We start from the raw sequence: 22,293 nt of genomic DNA on the forward strand, positions 1-22,293 counted from the left end.
ATTCATATAGAGCAATTTGAATAGTTGTTATTGGATTCTCTGTCTGACTCTCACAACGTGAACTTCAGGATTTTCAGGGAGCCTGTGGATCTGGGCCAATGACAATTGTACATCTTCAATGTGATATACATGGAAATTAGTAAATCCATGTAGAGCATCATAACTAACATGCAGTCACATCCATATTAATGTTTTCAGCTTGGTGGGATAACTGTAGGAAGGATCCTCTAAATCTTCAGCAGCTGCAGATGACATTACTCTTCACCCCACCGCATGACAAGGAGGATCATTCTGCAGCCTGGTTTTGCACCACAAAGAGAACTGACCTCTCCTTAAGAGTTCAACACATGGGGGAAATTTCCAAAGATTAACATCTAATTCTGGCTGTATTTTCACGTAGTTCTGTATTTTCTTTAGCATAAACTAGAAATCTTTCTAAAGGCATTTGTTCTGAACATATTTTTCCATATAATTAATGGCATTTGGACCAGGCTGTGGGGACCAAATGACCTAAGGGCCCAACTCTGCAAATACTAATGCATATGCTTAATTTAATGTAGAGGAGTAATATGTGGGATTTCTCATGCACGCAGTTTAAAGCATAAACTTAATTACTTCTAGGACAATGAGCTGCACCAAAAATGGATAAAAAATATGCATTGGCTGACTTACTTTAAAAAGCCTCCAAAATCATAAGCCAGGCTTATCTGTTATTTCCTCTCTCACTGAGAATGACTGGTTGGCCCCTGTCAAGGCCAGAGGTTTTACTGCTGCGAACTTACCTCAGGAGCCGGAGCTCTGCAAGGAGAGTGGGATTTTGTTGGGCCTTCTCTGGTGTGGGCTGAGATGCTTGCTCATGTTCAAGTCGCAGCCTCTGGATCTCCTGTAGGATTTCTCTAGGGGAGGAGAACAAGCAGAAGACCCTAAGTCAGTAATTTTCCACAAAACCAGCTCCCTGGACACTGCAAGAGGTGAAAAAGTATGACTGTATTTAGCTTTTAATCAATGAAGATGTACATAAAATTACTTGTTTGCAGCCAACCAAAGAAGCCCTCAGCAATGGGAGAGGGCTCTGGATATTTACTGAATAAATTTTGCCATAAAGGGAAATCATTCTTCAAATCCCCCCCAAAAACACGGGTAGACATAAAATAGCTCTATGCTTGACTGAACTGCTCTCTTTTAATTCTTCACCATGAACATTTCCAGCACCTCATGAACTTTAAAAAAATTGAAGTAACCTTTCTGGACATTGTGGAGTATCAGAGAAAATATTTAGCCCTTAAAATACTTTTAATGGAAGCAGAGATGTGAGAGAGGTTGACAATTCACAGAACAGCACTTTACAAGACTTCTTACGACTGGCTTGTGAGCCCTAGAGTGTTGTCAAAAGGCTAATACAAAGCTTCACAACAGAAGGTTGAAACCTTTGTGAATTTTGTCTCCTTCACAATGTGCTGGAAGCAGACGGTCAGGAGGCAGCCTCGAACTATGAAAGGCAAATCAAGACTGGAGCTGGTGGTGCTCATTACACGGTGACAGAAGGCAGTGAAGAGTTTGGAATAGGAAACCATCTGGTCTGGGCTAGCCTCTGTTTTATGGTCCGGCACTAAAAGCAGAGCTCTTCTGCCATACATTTCATGGCATCAGGCAGTCTGGTACCCAGGGCCAGGTTCTCTGCTGTTAACAAACAGGCCTCACTCATTTTTTGAGCCGGCTGGCCTATTTCTCCTGGACACTCTCTCTCAGTCTCGGTCACATCTGCACCTCCTGTCTCATTTGATCAGCAGTCTAACTTGCTGCTAATCTTCCTGCAAACCTCTCCCAGGCAGACTGTGTTCTGAATAGCTTTAATCATCTTTTTCCTGAATAAAAGCAGGGGAGCATAACATTACAAGCGTGACTGATCCTTTTATCATTTCATGTTATAGTGCTACTGAGAATCCAACTGAAAGTTAATCCGATTTTGAAACAGGACAGACTTTTATTTGTAACTTAACAAACAGCAGCTGCAAACAGTGAAGTACCCATGATTATATCATGTCATTGGACATTACACTTCTGAAAACATGGGGTGGCTATGGATTTCAGAGCCTTTATCCTGTTGTATGGACCTTTTTGTGCTCTGTTTTTTTTTTTTTTTTTGTAGGGGGAAACGCATGTGCCTGTATAAGCACACTGTACAGGTACAGGTGGTAAAAAAATGCTAAGAAACAAACATATATTTAACATATGGGACTGAACAAAACCAGGTACTTAGTGGATCCTTACCTGTTTTTATTTTCGAGCTCTGCAATCAGCTGCCTTTGCTGCTTGTTTGCATCAATGGTGAAGGAGATATCTGATGCCCCCCTCTGCTGACTCGGCTGCTGCTGTAAAACAGAGAAGGCTGCATTGAAAGAGGACTAGCCAGCACGCACCATGAGTTCAACACAGATCTGTTCTGTGAAATCTGTTTACAGAAAGTGCAGTACCAAGCTTGCCTACACTAAAAAAAGCACATTCACGCTGTGCTCATACCAGTATGGGACCATTGCTAGTAAAAGCAGAATAAGTGCTAGAGTAAATAAGACTCAGTGTTTAACATCCTGTCATTCATTGCTTTTTCACGCAGCTTCCTCTGAACCAATTATAGAAGGCAATGACACTGCTGCAGGCAGTTGCTGTAGGGTGGCTCTTGATATTGATGCTACAGACAAGAGGAGCACACTGAAGCAAAAAGCAGTATCTGCCTCCAGGAAGAACAGGATGTGTTTCCAGTGCAGTGATGCTTTGCTCTCTTGAAAGCATGGTTTTACTTTCAGTTTGAAAGCAGTGCTCAGTTTTCAGTCCGGCTGTGTGGCCCATTTGGCCAAGTTTTCCTATATGCTCTCATGATACTTCAGGAAACCTCTTTCCCCAGTCCTTCAGGTACAGCAAAATCTTTTTATCCACCAGTAAAATGATACAAGAATTTGTCTCTCACCAAAGCAGGCAGTGCTCATTACAGCTTCATTGGACTATGCCATTTTTGCAAGTTTATCAGCAATAATCAATCATTGTTTTCCTTGTTCACGCACCTGTATTCCAGTATTGCAACAATGACAATACAGAGCAGGACATGTAGAAGTTTCACAAATATGAAAGATACCCATTTATTTCTAACTCCAACCTGAAAGAAGCAAGTATTTAAAAATACTCTGCTGAGTTACTGCTGTGATATGAGGGTTCCTCACCACAAAAAGCCCTGTGAAGTGTAATTCTAGAGTGCTATTTTATGTGATGCCAGGCACCTCCTCTGCCAAAGGAGGTGCCATCCCTCAAAAAGGATGAAGATACATTTCAATAGCCTAACAAAGGTTAGGACTGTCTGTGGGAAAAGAACAGTGTGCTTCCCCTGTAACTACATACTATCTTTTCTGCTATGGATACATTTTCCCATTAAATGTAAAGAACTGATACATGATGGTGGATATCATCACTCATACAGGAGGAAGCAGGATCTTTTATCCTGAATGCCCACTGTTATTAATATATTTGGTTCCTTAAAATCCAGAATGACTATCAGCAAAGCTTAAAAAATTTCCACTACCCCTACTGGGTGTCACACTGTTGCTTGGAAAGATTTCTTTTTACAGAAACCTTCTCTTTTCCTTCTCTCTTTTGTTCAAAATGCAAAGATGGATGGCAATGATAAATTCAGTGTTTTCCTTCAAGTCAGCTCTGTTTATACTGTTTTCCCCTACATCAAGGACACGTTATATGGAACTGATGTCAACTGATTTTTAACCAGAGACATTATTACTGGGAAATCATGTTCCCATAAAGAATTATTGTCTTTCAGAAATAATACTGTCATCTACAGGTTGCCTTAAATTTGAAACACTGTGTCACATGTCTGGAAAGAATTGATTTGGGCTGGACTGGCAGAACAGGAGCACCCTTCTCTTCCCAGGCAGCTGTAGGTAGTGTGAAATCTCTGTGACAGCATCTGCACAGGGCAGCAGACCCATCTTCATGTAGTCTGAGTGTGGCTCAGTGTCTTTACATGATGTGTGGTGCCCAATTTCACCCTTTCAATTGACCCCACAGTGTGAAAATCTCAGTGTGAAAATGTTTCTGGGCACTCCAGACCTGCTGCTTTTCACTTAACCATCATTCATAGACCCTTGCTCTATCAAATGGTCTGAGATTAAAAAAAAAAAAGAAGCTAGGCTGACCCTTTATGTACCCTTTAAGATTTTATATACTTTGATTAGGTTCCTGCTTCATTTTCTCTTGCTTCTGAATGCAGTTAGTAAGGTTTTAGCCTGTCATCACCTTCTATCTTTGGACACAGAGAGTAGAATAATCATTGCTCTGAAATGAAAATGGGAGCCAGGGCTAATGCAGGGGGTCATTACAGTCATCCTGCTGAAGAGGATTCTTTAATATCCTTAGTACTTAAGGCCCTAGTGGTTGTGATATTTGAGCTAGAGAGTAAAATGGATTCACCACCCCATTTTTCCAATGCAGTAAATCATTAACCTTTAACCAAAGCTAGTCCAGACAATATTTTATAAGTCTTTCCTGAGTTCAAGATGTCAGACTCCCTTTGATGCAATTATTTAAATACCACTGCATTAGTATATAGATTATATGCATTAGTATGTGGATGCTTTGGATTCAATGGACTGCATAAAAGTGTTATTATTAAAGCACAACAGCCTCTGATGAAAAGAATAGGGAAAAATAATCCATTAATCATTAGACTGTCAGATGTAATTTCCCTGATCTTGCCAAGCCCCTGGAACACGACAGAAGGAAAGTACCTTCTTTTAATTAAAACACTTACGGATGAAGAAGTTTCTGCTGCCAGCCTTGCTGCGTACCTGGCGATCAGCTTGTGTTCTTCATCCAGGCGACTTGCACTGTCAAGGACGCTGCTCAGGGGGAGGGGGAAATGGGAAGACAGATTTATACATGGCAAAACCACTCTTTGCCTCCACCAGCCACCACCTCACGCCCCTACATGTCAGAACTAAGGAGCAAACCATCACCAAATTAGGAACAGCTGATGTTAACTGAGCAAAGGGGAGAGACTTTCCCTAACAAGATCAACTCTAAGGGGCTGGGAATCACCTTCCCTTAGGGAGAAAACAGCAGCGGTCTGCAGCCCACAGTAGAGGTTGTACAGGATGTAACTTGCAGACCACTCTGCCCAAAAAGGATCAGGAGGTGTCTAGGACCATCAGTCAGCATTTATTTTGCAACTCAGCTTTGTCATATCACCTGGAAGACTACTTTTTGGTCAGTGGATTAGCAGGAGCCTCGGTGTTAGCTGAAAAAGACTAGAGAAGTTTTGTCATATTTGCACCAGAAAGCAGTGTTTAGGACAGTTTTGCAGGGCATTTACCAAGGTCTTACAGATCACTGTTGGGAATCACTGATCTAGGAATTTATAATCAGGCTTTCTCTTTTATTCTTCGTTTCTTGCTATTTGGGAGCAAGACTTCACAGTGTCACATGGCTTTGATCAACAAGTGTAAAAACTAAACAGCAAATATGCTGAATTCCTTTAAAATATTGCACGCTATTATTTTTTCTCCCCCAATAATATAAATGCAAATAGTTCTTTCAGGTTAATGCTTTTCCAACTGTCTTTACTTTAAAAGGAAGCTATTACTTAGTCAGATGAGCAGGAAAAAGGTAATATAGTGAGAACCTTCACTATTTCTAAACATTAAGAAGTTTGCAGACAAACATCAAAACTAACAAAATCAGAAATCTGAAAAGGACTTAGTTGACCCTGGATAATCCTGGGCTTTAGAATCCTATACTTAATTACTTTTAGTATACATAAGAGAGAAAAAATGAAGTCCCTAAGAAGAGGTGAGAGGAATGTGGAAGTGCCACATGGAATACATGGTGGCCTGTGGACTTTCCCAGACAGAGGCAAGTCTGGCCTCTTTTCTTATCCTTTGGCTACTGTATAATGGTTTTTGGCTGAAGGGAAACAGGAACAAATCTCCCTGCCCACGGGCTCTTCTGGGCATGTAACTGGTTGCTGGCAAATGAGCTTCAGAATTGTCTGGGCATGGGATTTTATTCTGAATTTGTCCCTGGCAATTGTACCTTGAACTTGAGAAGCTTTCCAGAGGAAAATCACACTTGTGCCAAAAGCTGTGCTTTTGAAGAACTGATATATTTAAAAGGAATATTTCTCTACAACTTCTCAGTGAGTTCATATCCCTGTGTCCTTCAGGGAAATACAGTGCACATGTGTTGTTTGGCCTGATTAAATCCACTGGGATTTAAAAGTTATGTTTGAAAGATGAGCAGTGGTTGATATTCACTGATCATGAAATGAAAGCTGGGTGTCATGTGGATATGCTACAGCTTACTGACGCAAGAGAAAAGAGACAAACATCATCTTTTTCTCATTCTGATAATAACCTGTGAGACCACAAACATGAAGTTTAGAAAAACAGTAAAGCTCTGAAAAGTGAGACACAGAGAGGTTCTGTGTAAATAAAACTTGTGCTGCAGACTGCATGTAAGACTTCTGGTGGTAGGTGAACACTGACTTTCTGGTTTTGGTTACGTTTATTTCATTACATATACAGCTTAATTTTAGGCTTACTGAAATTCTTGTGGGGTAACTGATATACCTTTGGGAAAGACCAAAGCTAAAGGCATTTTTCTAAATTTTATACAGTTCTGCTTCTTACATACTCATGCTTACTGTACTAATATGTCATCCAGAGAAAGAAAGGGGTGAGCAACTCTTGCAGACACATAAAATTATGTAAACTGGGTAATAAGGGTTACTTTTATGACAGTTTAATTAATTTTTAATTTTACCATAATGACTAAAACATTGCATCCTAACAGATGGTTGTGAAAACAGCAAGCATTCAGCACCAATTCTCCTTTTTATGCCAGTGTGCAGCCATATCCATCTTGGAAAAATGGATTATTGTTCCACTTGTTGGCATAACCCAATCTGTAGCAGAGTTCTGAGATGTGAGCTAACACCTCAGCCAACTACTCTTCTGAATGAACCAAGCCACTGCAGCTTTTTGAGTCCTACTTGTATTTAATGTCTTTGATAGATATTTATGCATGGGTGGATGTCATAGTGTAGATGTTGCGATGCGTCAAATTTAGTCTATGAGTGCTGCAAATCACTAACCCCAAAGCCCTGAAAATTAAATTTCAATGTCTGAGATAAATGGAGTTCTGGAATATACGTATTCTATGTGACCATTAAGCACAGAAGTTTGCACAGCAGCATTTGCCTCAACTGCCAAGAATTTTATGTCTCAGAGTTCTCAGATTTACCATAATTCAGTTCTGTTTTGCTTCACCAACTTCACAGAAAACCAGAAATACAGTAAGAGAATTGTACACAAAAGGTTTTAAATATTATGAATCTATGTGCAGAATTTGGGACCCCAGAAGAATGATTCGGGCATCCTTTTGAGAGAAACTGGACATTTTGCATACAAATATCCTACTGCTGTTCCTTGTTTTCTACAAATCACTGCTTCTCCATTAGTGACCATTTCTTTAAAGACCTTATAATTATAGCAATTAGCAATAATTGGTCTGGCACCTATCACCATTCAGATGTAGAGTGAATAACCAATATTAGCACCTGAACAATAGGACTTCTGTGGTCTAAGGTAGCTCCACTAAAAAAAGGGATCTCAAAACTGCAGGCAAAGGATGAAAAACATGATAACCTATGAGCAAATGAGTGACTGGAGGATCTTTGCTATTTGTCAGGCTTCAGATGTGTCACACCAATCTGTTCTGCAGTAAGCACACAGCAATAGCTGATGTGGATGTTCCCTTCTGGTTTTCCAACTATGTCACCACTGGTTAGAAAAGTCTCTTTTGAAATTTTTGCAAGAGAAGTATCAGTGTGGTCTTCATGACATGCTCTTATTCTACAAACCCTTCCTTAATAAATAATTAGTTATAGAAAATACAGACAAATTAAAGGGTCAGTTTCTAAGCCTTAGGGCTGCAAAAAAAAAAAAAAAAATCATAACAGCAACGCACCAAATGTATTCTGAGGACTGTTTAACTGCCACGCTTTCAAAACTGGCTTGGTTTTAAGACACTTTAAACCAAGACAAATAATCTGAGTCCTCTACTAGTGTTAATTTGCCATTTACTTTAGAATCACCAAGATTTTACCACCAAAATACAACACTCAGCTATGTGGGAATAATCACAAAAACTAACTCTGTTCAAGGGAGCTGAATGTCTACAATTTCCTCTGTAGTAACTGGTCTCTGAATGTTTTTCTTCTTTCAAAGGAAGATTTAACCATCCTTCCCACCTAGAGTTGTGCACACCCCCTTAATAAACATTTTAAAATATGCCCTAGAATAGCACGGCACTTTTATATACAAACAGGATTCACATAGTACTATGCAGTACAACATAAAACCCCCAGAAAACAGCTCTCTGTGAAACCAAAATAACCTCTTAATTTTAATTTATCTTATTTTTTTCTGTACCTGAAAAGAAAAAGACTGAAATATATGGAATTAATATTAAAAGCTAGGCAAAGTCTCTATCTTACAAAAATGGAAACTATTTGCAGTTAAAAGTTCTTTTTAAGAATCAGATACTAAAGATAAACTAAAGTAAGTATCAAATATTGGTTTTAAATACTAAAAAAGACTTTGCAATTAAACTATTCAAAACATCTGGCTAAGGGCTATTTTTCCTACTGTATAATTATTATAAATAATGAATTAATTCTTCCTCTTGTTTATTAATTTGCTCTGGAGTACTGGCTTCTAAAAAACCCACAAGTAGCTTATTAGCCTGTGGTAGAAGGAAAGAAAAACTTGTACTTTTACTTGCAGTATCAAATAACTGGAGATGAAAAAGAAAGATAAGCAATAAAAATTAATTAAATTAATTAAAAATACCCCACAAAGCCCAAAATAAAAATACTATCTGCACTTAAAACAAACAAAAAAAAAGTTATTCTGTGTTATATTAGACTGATGATTAGCTATAAATTAGCCTCAGTGTCTAAAAAACCCCAAATCTTGTTTTGTTTTGAAATGTTATTATAGAGCTCTTCAGATAATTTTATATATTATGCCCCAAAAGTATCTCTGCAGGTTCTTCTTGATAAAGGTCCAGCTAGAATCATTCCTCTTTTCAGCTTTGGCTGCTAGAAGCACTTGAATTATCTGATGCCTGGGTAGGTACAGGTAGTATTTTGCAGGCAGATTGAACAGCAGAGCTGGCCAGCTGCAGCCTCCCCTAAATCAGAAGCTACCTCATTCTGGTTAACTGCATGCTTTACTCAGGTTACCACATCTCCTTAAGATGCAGGGTGAAATAACTTGAACTCAGCACCATCCTGACACAAGAGTGTGGGTTTTGAGCAAACTGCATCCAGCCATTTTGGGGCATGGGCAGGAGGAGGTCAGCTTTGCCTGAAGATGCCACCCCAGACTTTGAGATACGGCAGCTGAGCTTCCTGCAGAGGTCTCACCTACTCCTTTGGAAACTGGCTTCACACAGGAGCTCTAGGATGGCAAGACTTTGTTCTTGTTTTTACCAAAATGTAACCATTCTATTTCTCTACTAGCAGTCTCAGTTCAACAAAGCAGAAAATGGCAATGCAGTATGGTCTGATGCTTGACTAAAGACTACTGTCCATCTAGGTTATGTTTCTCTCAAAATCTAATTATACAAATAATTGAAATTGTTTCTCATTGAGGATGCTGTGACTGCAGTGATTTAATGTCAGTAATCAGATGTTATGTACTATGCTTTGCATCAGTTGTTTAAACAATTAAGGTTGTTGTCAGTCACTCCCCCATTCATTTCTCAAAACCAAATAAATGTTGACTATCCTGGCATATGATTTGTATATGCATATTTGGAAACAAAGGTACTATGACTTGATGAGGTTGGCTCAAAGCCTTGAGGGAACAGGTTGGAATATAAAGAATAAAATTTGAAGGATGAAAACAGTACAGATGAGGCGAGGCACCCACAAAGAGGTCTCAGGAGGAACTGGTAGCCCTCATTGAAGCTGAATGAATCCTAGGTATGGCATCCAAACAGCTATGCCTGGCAAACCAGCCTAGCACCACCATATCCATTCTACACTCTACTCCTGAATAATCATATCAAGTAAGTCACTCATGGCTGTCAGGGCCACATTTCCTTCTCCCCGTCACACCAGACTGAGTGGCAGCATATTCCTATCCTCAGTCTGGGTGGGCAGTGACTGGTCACACACATGGCCCCACGAACCAGCTTTCACAGCCACATGTCAATATTCCTCAATAAGCCTGATTGCTGGAAGTGCTTCTTCAGGAATGAAATTCCCCTTGAAAATGTTTTTGTTTAGGACAAATGGTTTTCATTTTCCTCACTAAAACCTAGTTTGCCATTTCAACCCTCCACCTCTGGCACATTCCAGCGGGCTACAGAGTACAGAAGCAGATCCAGGACAATGGAGGCAGACTTTTTTATCCACTGGGCATGACAAATTACTCCCATTTTCAACAGGAGCTACATGCAGAAGTGAATTTTTTAAGACTGCAGAGAACCATTGCATTCACTGTCCTAAATGAAGTTGCTTGTTGCCTCCTACATACTGGAGTAAATGGAGACTTTCTTCTAACCCGGGAAATATTCTGCAGTGGCAGCACAGGAAATGGGAGGGTTTGCTATGAGCAAAAGAAACCTCCTGATCATAGTTTTGGTAGAAACACTGTACAGTTTTCTGCTCAGCACCACATATTCTAGGGCCATGTACTGCCCACCACCTTGCTGGTACAGGGCTGACAAGTCTACGGAATTCTGCTGCACTTGGAGAGGTGAGGTAGCATTTCTCTTCCCTGGTGTGGCAGGCTGCAATGCCAGCATCTTAAATGCCAGGATAGCTGATAGGTTTAGGAGACAAAGCTCTATAATCACTCCAGCAGAAACAATGAATTATGTTCAAGACACTCATTTAAAACCCCTGAGTTTAAATAAAAGCAGGGAAAATTTGTATACAATGCAGAAATCAGGCAGATTTAAAAGCAACGCCCGATATATGTAAAAATCAAAATTAATTTCTCTCACTAGGTAAGAAAATTATTATCATGATTTAATTATTTAGGTACTATTACAGTTTCTAATTTTCAAAGAAGGTGAAGCTACAAATTATAAATGATCTCAAAAATTAATACCTTGAAAACATGGGCTTGTTTAATCATTGTTGTGTGAAGATTTCTGTACCACCACCAAGTCCTGCACTACCTAGATCTCAGTATCCTAAACAATTTGCATAGCAAATTATTGGCAATTTGCATAGCAATTATTGGCAATACCTTGCAAGCCTCAGTAGAGAGAACAGCAGCCAGTGCCACAGTCCACCAACTTTGGGAGGACATACCCCGTTACTCATACGCATTCACTTCAGGTTAGTGCTCGTGAAGAGCTGCTCCAGCTTGTGGCCAGGAGGAAACAGTGAGAGCATTTGGCTGAGCAAGGTCCCTTTGCTGGGTCCCCCAAAGTGCCAAACCTGCACTAACCGTGCGGGGTTGCTCTGTAGCATGTTGACATAGACCCCGATGAGCACGTGTTCATCAGCCAGCCTGTCTGCAACATCGAGGCTGTACTGTAACCTGGAACAGGGGCAGGGTGTGAGCCAGACAGACACAGAGACAGAGAGAGCAGGAGCAAGTAAGATTGTGAAATGGGAATCTAGGAATGAATACTTCAGCCTTCTTAGAAAAAAAATCAAAACGAAACAACACGCCAAGTGCAGAAATTATTTTGTTATTATTGTAATTTACGTGTTTAATATATAGTGATTTAGGATGGTAGCATCCCACTTGATGACACAGCCGGCCTCAGAAATCAGCGAGATGCCTGATCAGGCCAGGGACTGAAGCTCTGGAGCTGCACAGTAGCATTTATTATAAAATACAGCAAATTGTCAGCTCAGCATTATTTGGTTTAATATACTATATATTGCACACAAACATTAATATAGATATGTAACATACATGATTGACAGACTGAATTCACAAACCGGATTTGCTTGGAAGGGTCTGATCAAGACCTTATGCATCCAGGTGTACATACATATATTTAAACATGCCTTACTTAGCTCACTGGGTTAATTGCTTATCACAATTTTCTCAGGAAAGATGTATATAGAATACATTAAAAATGGGAGGAATAGAGGAAAATGTTTTGGTTTAGTTGTGTTAGTGCAAGTTAAGAACATACTCTCTCTTTAACTTACCCTTTGCCTTTCAAGAAAGCTGGAGCAGCCCTAGCCAGCAGTTTGCTCTGCTCTACTTCAGTATTCTTGGAAGGAGAGCTAGTTAATAAGACAGGAAAACTAAGAAGAGGGTAAACAGTGATGTCTGAAATTCATTATAGAACAGAGCTTGGAGAAGCTCATTTGAGTGCCCTGGACTGAATAGAAATAATAGAAGCTTTAAAGGAATTCTAGAAAACTTCAGGAAATGCAAAATCAGGAATTAAAAGTTTCCCCTCCTGTTCTCCAAAAGCAAACTATTAAAGCCTCCACTACAGAAATGACAAACAAAATGTGCTTCTCTCACAAATGGAGAGATGAAGGCTTGTGTATTTTCCAGATGGAGTCCGAGATAAACACGGTCTCAAATGCTGCTTTCAAGCTGGGAAAGCTTTACCATAACAGCTAAATTGCTTTTCTCCACATTAACTGTAAGATGGTTTCAATAATCTATGGAAAGGCATTTGTTTGGACGCAGTGATAGGATACAGCAGTTTAATTTTTAGAAGTACTGTTCTTCTGTTGATTTAAAATAATATATAGTTCACCAAATACACTTTTTTCCTAATTACAGTATTTAATGGATTGCAGTAACTGTCTGTTTCCCAACACTTAAATATCCACGTTAACAAGCTACCACTGGCTAAAAATGAGAAGCATTGAAAATGTTCTTTTTCTTTTCATGCTGCAGCATTTTTTTGTTTTTAAGAAACAACACAGCAAAACAAAATTATATTTTACTTTCTTATTTTTAAAAAATTATGCACATTTTTTTTTGTTTGGCACCTCATGGGTGAGAGAACATGGATGCACCTGTGCATCCAGGGGTATATGGGTCTGTGTGTCTGTGTAGGCAGGTAATGTTGCACAAATGTGGTGCCTGGTAATCTTCATAACCTTCAATATTGGGACAAAGAAGGAATTCAGTGAGTTGAGATTTGTGTAATTCCCCTCCTTCTGGGAGAGCAAGGTTGGCAGTAGGGCTCTGAAGAGGATGAGTCCAAAGGTTGTCCTAAGAACTCAAGCCTATTGATTTATAATAAATTTGTAAGATAGCTGAATGAAATGCTGTACTGCACAGCAAGAAAATATGCTTGTTTCACATTTCTCTGCCCATCAGCATGCTACTTACGTGTGTTGCACTTCCACTGGGGCAAAATCCATGCAGATAAACATGTGCCATGCCATATAGAAAGATGCATTTTTTCCACATTTTCTTCCCAGTTACAGAAGGAAAATGCATTCACAGGGTACAGGCTGTGCCATTTCAGCCAAAAATGCAGATAAATACAGGCAGATAAATCTGCCAGTACAGATAAAAACGTTGCCACAGTGGGAGACCAAAGGCCCCAGAGCAGATTTTGGGCCTTGCTTTCTAACAGTGTGCCCTCCACCAACCACAAGTTCCCCTCTCCTATGCTCCAGAGGCCACACAGTCAGTGTGGAGAGATGGGCGAGCAAGGATTATTCACTGGGCAACTGATACCATGTCTATCCATGCCCCTTAGCTGATTATGCAAACTTTAATCTTCCAACTTTTTCTCACGAGTTAAGTTTTCTCTCTTTTTCTGATTTTTGGGTGTATCCTCTGGACTATAGATATGCTGCATATCTACCCCTGTACTGCTGCCCTAAACTGCAAGCAAACCCCTAGGCAGATGTCTCCTCCTCTGGGGAATGAGTTTTAATGGCTTTCCAGATGATGTTCCAGGGTCAAATGCAATCTAACAATTGTATTGCTGACTTCAGTTAGTTTGTGGTTCACTGCAACTGCTAGGTCCTCTGTTAAAATATTTCTATCCACCCAATTATGCTCCCGTCTTTTATTTGACTATTTGTTACTTCTACAGCACTTTTCACTTACAATTACTGAATTTCCTATAACTGATTTCAGATCATTTGGACATCAATCACTACCATTGCTAATGAGCTACTTTTATTTAAAAACTGCTCTCCAAGCACTCCTTTCTACAACTATTTCAACCTTTGTACCACCTACAAATTGGATATATTCACTCTATTGCTTCCATTAAGTCTCTATGAGAAATAGTGCATAGTGTCTAACTTAGGACAGCTTTCAAGATTCCCAGATGTCCTTTTCCTAAAGCATCAGCAAACTTCTGAAAATATCATTATTCATTTTCAATGTTGCTTTTTTACTAATTTCCCTATGTCTGTATTTCCTTTGGGTACTTCTGTGTCATCTGGGACTATGTTTAAAGTCCTTTTAAGGTCAACCTGTATTGTATCTGCTGCTTCTTTTTTCACCCACTGGATCAGTCAGCCTGTCAATGAAATAAATTAGTTTGGTTGATATAATTTGTTCTTGACAAATCTACGGTGGTTATTTCTTGTACATTATCCTCCAGATGCTTTTATAATTTCAGTATCTTTGGATACCAAGGTTAGGCTGCCTCATTTATAATCCCTTTCACCTTTGTCCCTGATTGCACCTTCAACCCTCCTTCATTTGGAAGAGCTGACATTTGTTCTTCTTGTCCACATCGTCCTACATCCTCCACATAATCCCCAAAATACAACTAATACTTCAGAGATCATTCTGGCCACAGTGAATTTCCAACTGGAACAGATATTTTAAATATATATTCCTGCTAAAATGGAACATCTTTTAAGATACCAAATAATGCTCCTCCATCCAATTTAGAGACAAACCTTCCAGCTGTGAGCAGACGTCTATAAAGATACAGACCTAATAATACTGGTGTAAATGTTATGCCCTCATTAGTGTCAACTGGCTACTAAACAATCAAACATATAAGCCTTTCCTTTAGCCAGGCAGAATATTGCTGATATTCAGCTGAAATAAGGCTTCTTATCTTGTTCTGAAAAAAACACACAAAGACAGCATGCAGTTGAAGTCTACCACGCACCTTAGTAGGACAGGAACATGGAGAACAGCAGCAACCAGTATGTTTTGCTTCAAGTTAGTTGACGACTAGAAATCTGGCCTAATCTCTTGTTATGCCCTGGTAGAATAACCAGTTCCTTTAACTTTTATGTGGAGTTCAAAAAAGACACCAGCCATTCTGACTCAGCATTAAATAAGATTCAATTTCTCCTTGGACATGGGTATCTGATATCACAGTGCATTCTTTTTATCTATCACACAATTGCCAAGTCATTTCAAATTCACCAGAATGTGTTGCATCACACCATTTATTCCAGTTTATTACTCCTTTAGAAGAACTAAATGCATTAGTTGTGAAGGAAGGGCTGAGAAAAATGCAAGAAAAAACATTCTGTTTCATCTTATCCTGCCTGAGTACAATAATTCAATAGCTTAAAGAAAACATTTATAAAGAAAGAGCAGGACATTGTACCCATTACTATGGCAGCTATATAGTTGAAGTCAGCATGACAGACTGCAGCAGGGGAACACAATTATTCAAATAAGGAAAAAACCATTAATTCAGTGTATAGAGTTATTTCTCTTGACCGGACAAAAGTTTCTATAATGCTAAGTTTGCTTGTTTTGATGTAACATATCCAAATCACTGGGTTTGCAAGGGCATTACCTATTCTGCAGTAATCTTCCCTTATTCTGCTGCCCTCTAGGGCATCAGACATTGCAAAAACAAATGAGAGAAAACCCCTGAATATTAGCTACAGCAAAAGAATTACAGGCCTTGTGGTTTTAATCATGTTAGCTGTCAACAGAGCAAATGACCATGATTTGGTATTTGGGAGAAGATCACAGACTTTTTTTGTTTCTTCTTTTCTAACACAACTGCTTTAAAGCTGTTCTTCAGCTGTACAGAGCATATTGTTTATACCAATTTCCACACTGTATACATAAAGAAGAAAGGTGCTTGTAATTGCTAAGCCAAGCTCCTCATTAAAACTCTCTTACGGACTTGCCAGCACAAACTAAGCAAACAAGCACGGAAATTTTAAGTGGACTTTAATTCTAAAGCAATTTGAAGAAATTAAAAAGCATCTCAGGAAAGCCTGAACCCAACTTCCTTTGAGCTTTGGAGTAATTGTGCGCCCACTCGAAATCTGTGCTTCAGATGCAATTAAAGTTTAAATAGTATATAATGTTCCATCTCCTTTCAACTGTTACCCACAATTTGTCACTGCATTTACCAATTATCAAAGATCTTTCCCCTAACAAGATTCTCCATCTTCCCAGTTCATTTCCAGTTTTCACCCATGTATCCAGAAATACAGTAGTGTGCTGAACTTAGGAGATGCTATCCATTTCCAGCAGCAGAATGAGCTGGTGTGCCGAATTTAGCATTTGCTGCTACAGGGAGGAACTGGTTAGAATGGCTATGTTCTTACATGAATGCAAGTAGCTGAAATAAATACCATGGGAATGCTATGAATGACGTTCTCTGCCAATTCTCCTTTGAATAAACATTCAAATTACATAAAAACGTCACTTAAAGCTATCCGAAGCCTCTCGACTAGACTGCAACACAAATTAAAGTAACCATAAGTTATCTGCAGTGAAAACACAGCCAGCAGAGCTTTTAGTGTTGATTACATCCAGCTCAAAATTTTACTCTGAGTTTGTACTACTTCTTATTATAATATGAATCATGGAGTATTTAATATAAAATTAGCACAATTGCAAACAGAACCATCAAAGTCTGTTTCTTTGATGTTCAAGTGGGTGAGCTTCCACTAATGGGGCCTGATTTTCCCAGGACAACAGTAACAGTAAAACTTAAAAGAATGAATGAAGATACAGTTATTAGTCTAACCCAGATTGAAGATCTTGGCATTTAGCAGAAAAGTACCTTATAATTCTTGCTGAATTATAGTTAATACTCAGGGATTAATAAGGAAAAAAAAGGAAAGGATATTGCATAAAAAGAGATGGGGAAACTGTTCTTATGCAATAGTGTATTTCTTTTACACAGAATTAACGGGATCTTCCTTTAGGTCACTGAGATGTGAGGGAATGCTGGAAAACGGGCTCAGCAACGAGAGGCATGGGTCCAAATGCAGTGCTCACTATGTAAATGGGAAGTTTTCATTAGCTTCAGTTGGACTTAGATCTGCCTTTCCTGTGGTCATTTTGAAAAGCAAAGCTGAGGGGTCTGGGGAGGGTTATTGGCAAGCAGTGCTTAGGGCAGAACAGTAGCCGCCCACAGCGAGAGCTGAGGCAGAGGAGGCTGGCTGTGAGACCTGGAGTCATTTCCAGGCTTTTGTGCAAGCCTCTTTCATTCCTTGGTCAAGAACACAACAGACAAGTCATACACTGATGATGGAACCATAAAGGTGTACTTTTCAAAGGCAATGTTTCCAACTTCCACTGGACACATTAATATTAATCCTATGTGAAAGGGTAAAAGGAAAGAGTTGTGCTGCACAGAAGCAAGAGAAGTTGGCAAAGCCCACAGCCAGCAGGAAGTCTATTCAAAAGACTAATTAGATCCCAGAAACCCTCTAGCCCATCAGAGCCTTCCTTAAAGAATATATTTTGAGTAGTTTAGCAGAATTGCTAATGATTTAGTGCGTGAGCTACAGAACTACTGCGATTAGTAGGTTAGTGCTCTCATACTGACCGTGAATTGTTGTGAAGCTGATTTACATACAGCTTTATAAGAGAATGCTCATCAGCCACAGGACTGGCTGCATTTATACCCCCAAGTAACCTGAATGATTCAAACAATGAAACCTTGTTAATACCTCAAAAAGAATACACAGAGAGCAGAGTGTTCAGAGAGGGTTTGTAACAAAAAATCCAATTTATTTAGAAAGAGTACTGACTCAGCTGTTTGTAGGGTGCTTTTTCTTTCCAATAAAAGATGCAAATTAAATTTATAAAAGGTGAAAATAAAAATACTGAGAATAAGCTGTCAAACTCCTAAAATCCTGCTACATCAATGAAACAAAAGTTACAAAACTTCTAATTCACAATCAATGTAATTACCTTACATATCAGCGTACAGTTAACTCTAAAAGAGCCAGAATGACTGCTGCATCATGGAAAATTTTAACTGTACAGGGATGTCACACTATCCACTTATAAGGAAGTCTGGGTACCCATGCTTCAGGGGGATGGTACTATCACCTGCCTTCAGGGGATTCTCGTCAAGGAGTGTTTCCTGGGAAAAAAAGGAATTCTAACAGCTCAGGAAGCATGTACGTTTAAACCTGATAGTTAAAGGCAGTCAATTACTAAAGAAGACCAAAGTAAAATAATCAGGCATATTTTACAGGTAAAGAGGGACAAGCAGCACAGTAGACAGTGCTGTGAGTGTTACTGCAGGTCCCTTGCCTAAGGAACAGTTGATTCAGCACAGGGACCTCTTGGGAATAAACAGAAGCATCAGCAACACTCCTAACGAGTGCTGCTCTTAGCCACCTCTCCTGGAGAGGCTACAAATGCATTACCCTGCCTTCCTCATAAACCCCCATATATTCCAACAACAGAAATGAATTTGCATTTGCAGTCTCTGTATAGGCAGCACATCTGGCCTTGAGGGCTGCTTTGGGACTGACTTTCAAAAAGCATCTCAGTCCCATCCACTCGCTATGAGATAACACAGAATTTACAGTTTACAGCTTGTGGTAACAAAATTCATAAATCAAAGAAGTAGTAAACCATCTTTACTCTGACTTTGCAGTGTACACTGCAGGTTTGGTTTCAGTTTTGGTGTTAAAATATGTAGCTGTGCATAGCCAGAGATTGTGTTTAGTCATTTGGGAACGCTGAAGCACTGACAGACACAGCAGGAATCAAGCAATAAAATGCACCCAAGGAAGACACATTGCTCATCTTCCCTAAGACAGCAGGAAGTTATTTTCCTGCCACCTTCTTACCTGTGTGCATTTGTAGGCTTACATAGATGGGGTCAGACAGCTAGTAAATGCTACACACATATTTTGGCTGGATGAGCCAAAATATTGAGTTGAAATGTACAATCAGGTACAAGCACCTCCTCTTTGGGATTTATGTTTCTGATGAGACTTCCCTGGCTTGTTTACTGAAGGGTCAGTCACCATATTCCAAGACTACTACTACCTTGTTGATTTTAATGAAAATCAGAATGGTTTAACAGGAGAAAGGATGTCTTGCTGTATCTTGGAAGTATGAAGACATCTTCTCTTTGTTCATCCATATCCTGTGGTATGATGCAGGCATTCCCAGTAGGCAATGGCACATCCCAGTCCCTATTCCCACAGTGCTGGTACAAAATGGCTTCTCACCAATAGCCGATTTTAGGTCCCTATGGGAGGGTGCCTGGGGTTGCATGTGAGCACATTTTAGTGGGTCAGAATGGTTCAAATGAAAGCTGAAATTCAGTGCTCTGCCGTAGGGAGCTTGGGGTGCCTTAACTCCACCACTCTGTTCAGATGCCTGGGTATCAGTCCAAATTAACCAAAGCATTTCTCTGCTCATGTCTCTTGATTTTACTGTGTGAGAGGGCTTGGTTTTTTTTACGCCTGTGAGGGAGCTGAAGATTGAAACTTCCACCACTATCATATAATGGTTTGATATAAATAAGGATAAGAACTCACCTTCTGTTTGCAAAGGGACTTCCTGAGGGAACAGAATGGGAGAAGAGTGTGTCGTTCATGCTCGTTACAGGTCGGGGGGGCCTGAAAGGCAAAATACCCAGCTGCATTAATTTTGCACCAAAACCCCCTCCATCAGCAACAGTATTTATGTAGAACAGAATGAGCTTGTTTAAAGTAACACTGCAACTGGCATCTTCTGCTTTGCACTGAAATAGTTTCCAATTATAGATGCTGTGGTTTTAAGAAGTTGATAAAAATACACTAGTACTTAGGCCTGGAGGGAAATAATGCCTTTGTGTGCTCTGAGGTGAGTTTCAAACCACCTGCTTGACTTTTTTTCCCCAGCTTTGGAAGAACAGCCATGATGCCATTGTTCCTTTCCAGAGGCAACAGTCCAGGGTGCAGTCCCTGCTTTCAACCAGCCAGGATGAACACTAGCAGGCAGTTTTCTGAGGCAGCATGGAGGTCTGCAGCATGGAACTGCCAACAAATGACACATCTTTTCATGAAGTTATTCCTGGTGCTAATCTCCATGCTGCCATATCCACATAGTGACCAGAGTGTACCCAAGCCCTCAGCATCTCATAAAATACATGTGGAATTTTAAACTGGTTTGATGGTAAAGCTTTTTAACCAGTATATCAAACCCCAAGTCAAAATTTAGAGTAAGTATTTAGTTCAAGAGGAACCATTAGTAATGCTGATTTTATTATTATATTCTTTATTTCCTGCTCTTACAAAAAAATGAAACAAGAAGGATTTTTCCTCTGCTTTCTTTTACTGTCTACTCTTAAAAATAAACTGTGTGTAATTTTCTCCTCTATCCATTATGGAGAAATTTCCCCTTCTTAGCAGACTTCTTATGGAACATTGGGCAAAAGATCTATCTGCTCAGGAGCAACTAAAAGGTGTGTTATTAAAATCACAGGGCTTTCAATCAGATATGAGCAGAACCTGAAGCCACATATAATTCAGACCTCAATTTGGTTAATATTCCCTTTAGGCTCTATGGAAGACCTATCTAGGTTTTTGAATTCTGCAGATGTGTGAATTGAAATATGGTAGCCATCTGCAAAATATTCACTGGGCTCCAATTGTGCAAGACAATTGTTCGACCAAAGCATTTCTAAGAAACCCAGTTCTGCATGGAACTGAACTATTATTATAGAATTTGTCTTGTAGTTTCTTATAAAACAGGCAAAAATATGGTGTTTGAAACGTCCAAATGAATTTCTCAGCATGATAATGCTACACTGATTTTAAGAAGTTTAAAACTGTGAAAAGAGGTAGAATGTGGAGCATTATTTATTTATTTATTTATTTATATGAAAATACAGTTTTAACCTAACCCTGCATCTGCAGAACCACATGAAAAACTTCAGTTCTGATCAGTCATGAATTTGAGAGGCAGCCCTTTGTCTTCCATGTACTTACACAGAAGTGTTTAATGTTATTTTTTTTGTAATACTCAGATTATCACAATTTTTTAAGCTTTTCCTTCAACAAGTGTACTAAAGAAGAAAAATACTCACCAAGTATCTCTTTTGCAGCAGAATAAAATGGAAAAGAGATCATTAATTAAATTGTCAGTTTAATATGAATATGGTCTAAGTAATACATTGGACATACTCCATTCTTATGACCCTGATTCTGCAAAAAGCATGAAAACCTCTATGTATAAAAGGTCATTAATTTGTTTACAAAAGCAAATTTACTCTTGTGTACAAATGTCTTTAAACTCCAAGACCTTGATAAGGTTTCCTGATTAGCATAACTTTGTCAATTCTCATAATGAAAAAAAATGACATTAAAGTAATCCGGAGCTTTCCCAAGGAAAGTTTCTTAAACGCTGATGCCCACTGTCACAGTCCTGACGTTCCACTTGACTATCAAATGGATGTTCAAACACACAGAGTTGTGTGATGTGGTAAGACAGAACAACCGAGTTTATTGCAAAGCAAAGGAAAACTCAGCTATTGACTATAAATTATACCTTTTTGAGGTTATTTTTAAAGTGATTTTTAAAGTTTAAATCACTCACGGAAAGTGAGTGATTAAGCTTTCTGATAAAAGTGATACTGAATTAAATGTCTTCAAGGAGACAGAAAACATTTGATGATATTGAAATATCCTATGTAATGAAAGCATGCTATGGCACAACATATATATCCACAGTAATACACCAAATTAAACAGGAGGAATTTTCCAAAGTGCTCCAGGCTGCTCTGACCTGTTTACACTGATGTCAAAAATAATGCTCCTACAGGCTTAAGATGGAAATGAAGTCAGGCCAGTGCAGAGCAGATTTAAAAAATACCTCCATGGCCATGCCATTTGTCATCTCTGCTGTCTGGACTTTCTTTCATGTTGCTATTCTTATGTACAGAGAGGAAAAATGACCCTTTTGTCAGTGGGAGGAGTTCTACCATCAGGTTTATGACACGCTGATAACTACTTCTCTAGATTAAGCTTTAGATGTATTTCTTGCTTAATTCAAAATTTTACGTGGCACCAGTAAAACAAAAAAG

General features: G+C 39.2%; 1 protein-coding gene across 23 annotated transcripts in view; it reads right to left on the reverse strand.

The window, feature by feature from the left end:
- The window catches only part of DTNA (dystrobrevin alpha), a 223,102-nt gene that overhangs the window by 25,558 nt on the left and 175,251 nt on the right, over positions 1-22,293 (reverse strand). For 11 of the 23 annotated variants that reach the window (XM_068189369.1, XM_068189383.1, XM_068189405.1 and 8 more), the window contains 7 exons: positions 19,766-19,846; positions 17,806-17,895; positions 12,251-12,328; positions 11,532-11,624; positions 4,814-4,901; positions 2,272-2,372; positions 783-896 (listed from right to left, as the gene is read on the reverse strand). In XM_068189369.1, the coding sequence (XP_068045470.1) occupies positions 783-896; positions 2,272-2,372; positions 4,814-4,901; positions 11,532-11,624; positions 12,251-12,328; positions 17,806-17,895; positions 19,766-19,846 (645 nt within the window). The remainder of the gene's footprint in view (positions 1-782; positions 897-2,271; positions 2,373-4,813; positions 4,902-11,531; positions 11,625-12,250; positions 12,329-17,805; positions 17,896-19,765; positions 19,847-22,293) is intronic. The other 12 variants (XM_068189321.1, XM_068189306.1, XM_068189362.1 and 9 more) reach the window with 8 other exon arrangements.

Source organism: Anomalospiza imberbis, chromosome 1, assembly GCF_031753505.1.
Source record: "Anomalospiza imberbis isolate Cuckoo-Finch-1a 21T00152 chromosome 1, ASM3175350v1, whole genome shotgun sequence".
NCBI lineage: Eukaryota > Metazoa > Chordata > Aves > Passeriformes > Viduidae > Anomalospiza > Anomalospiza imberbis.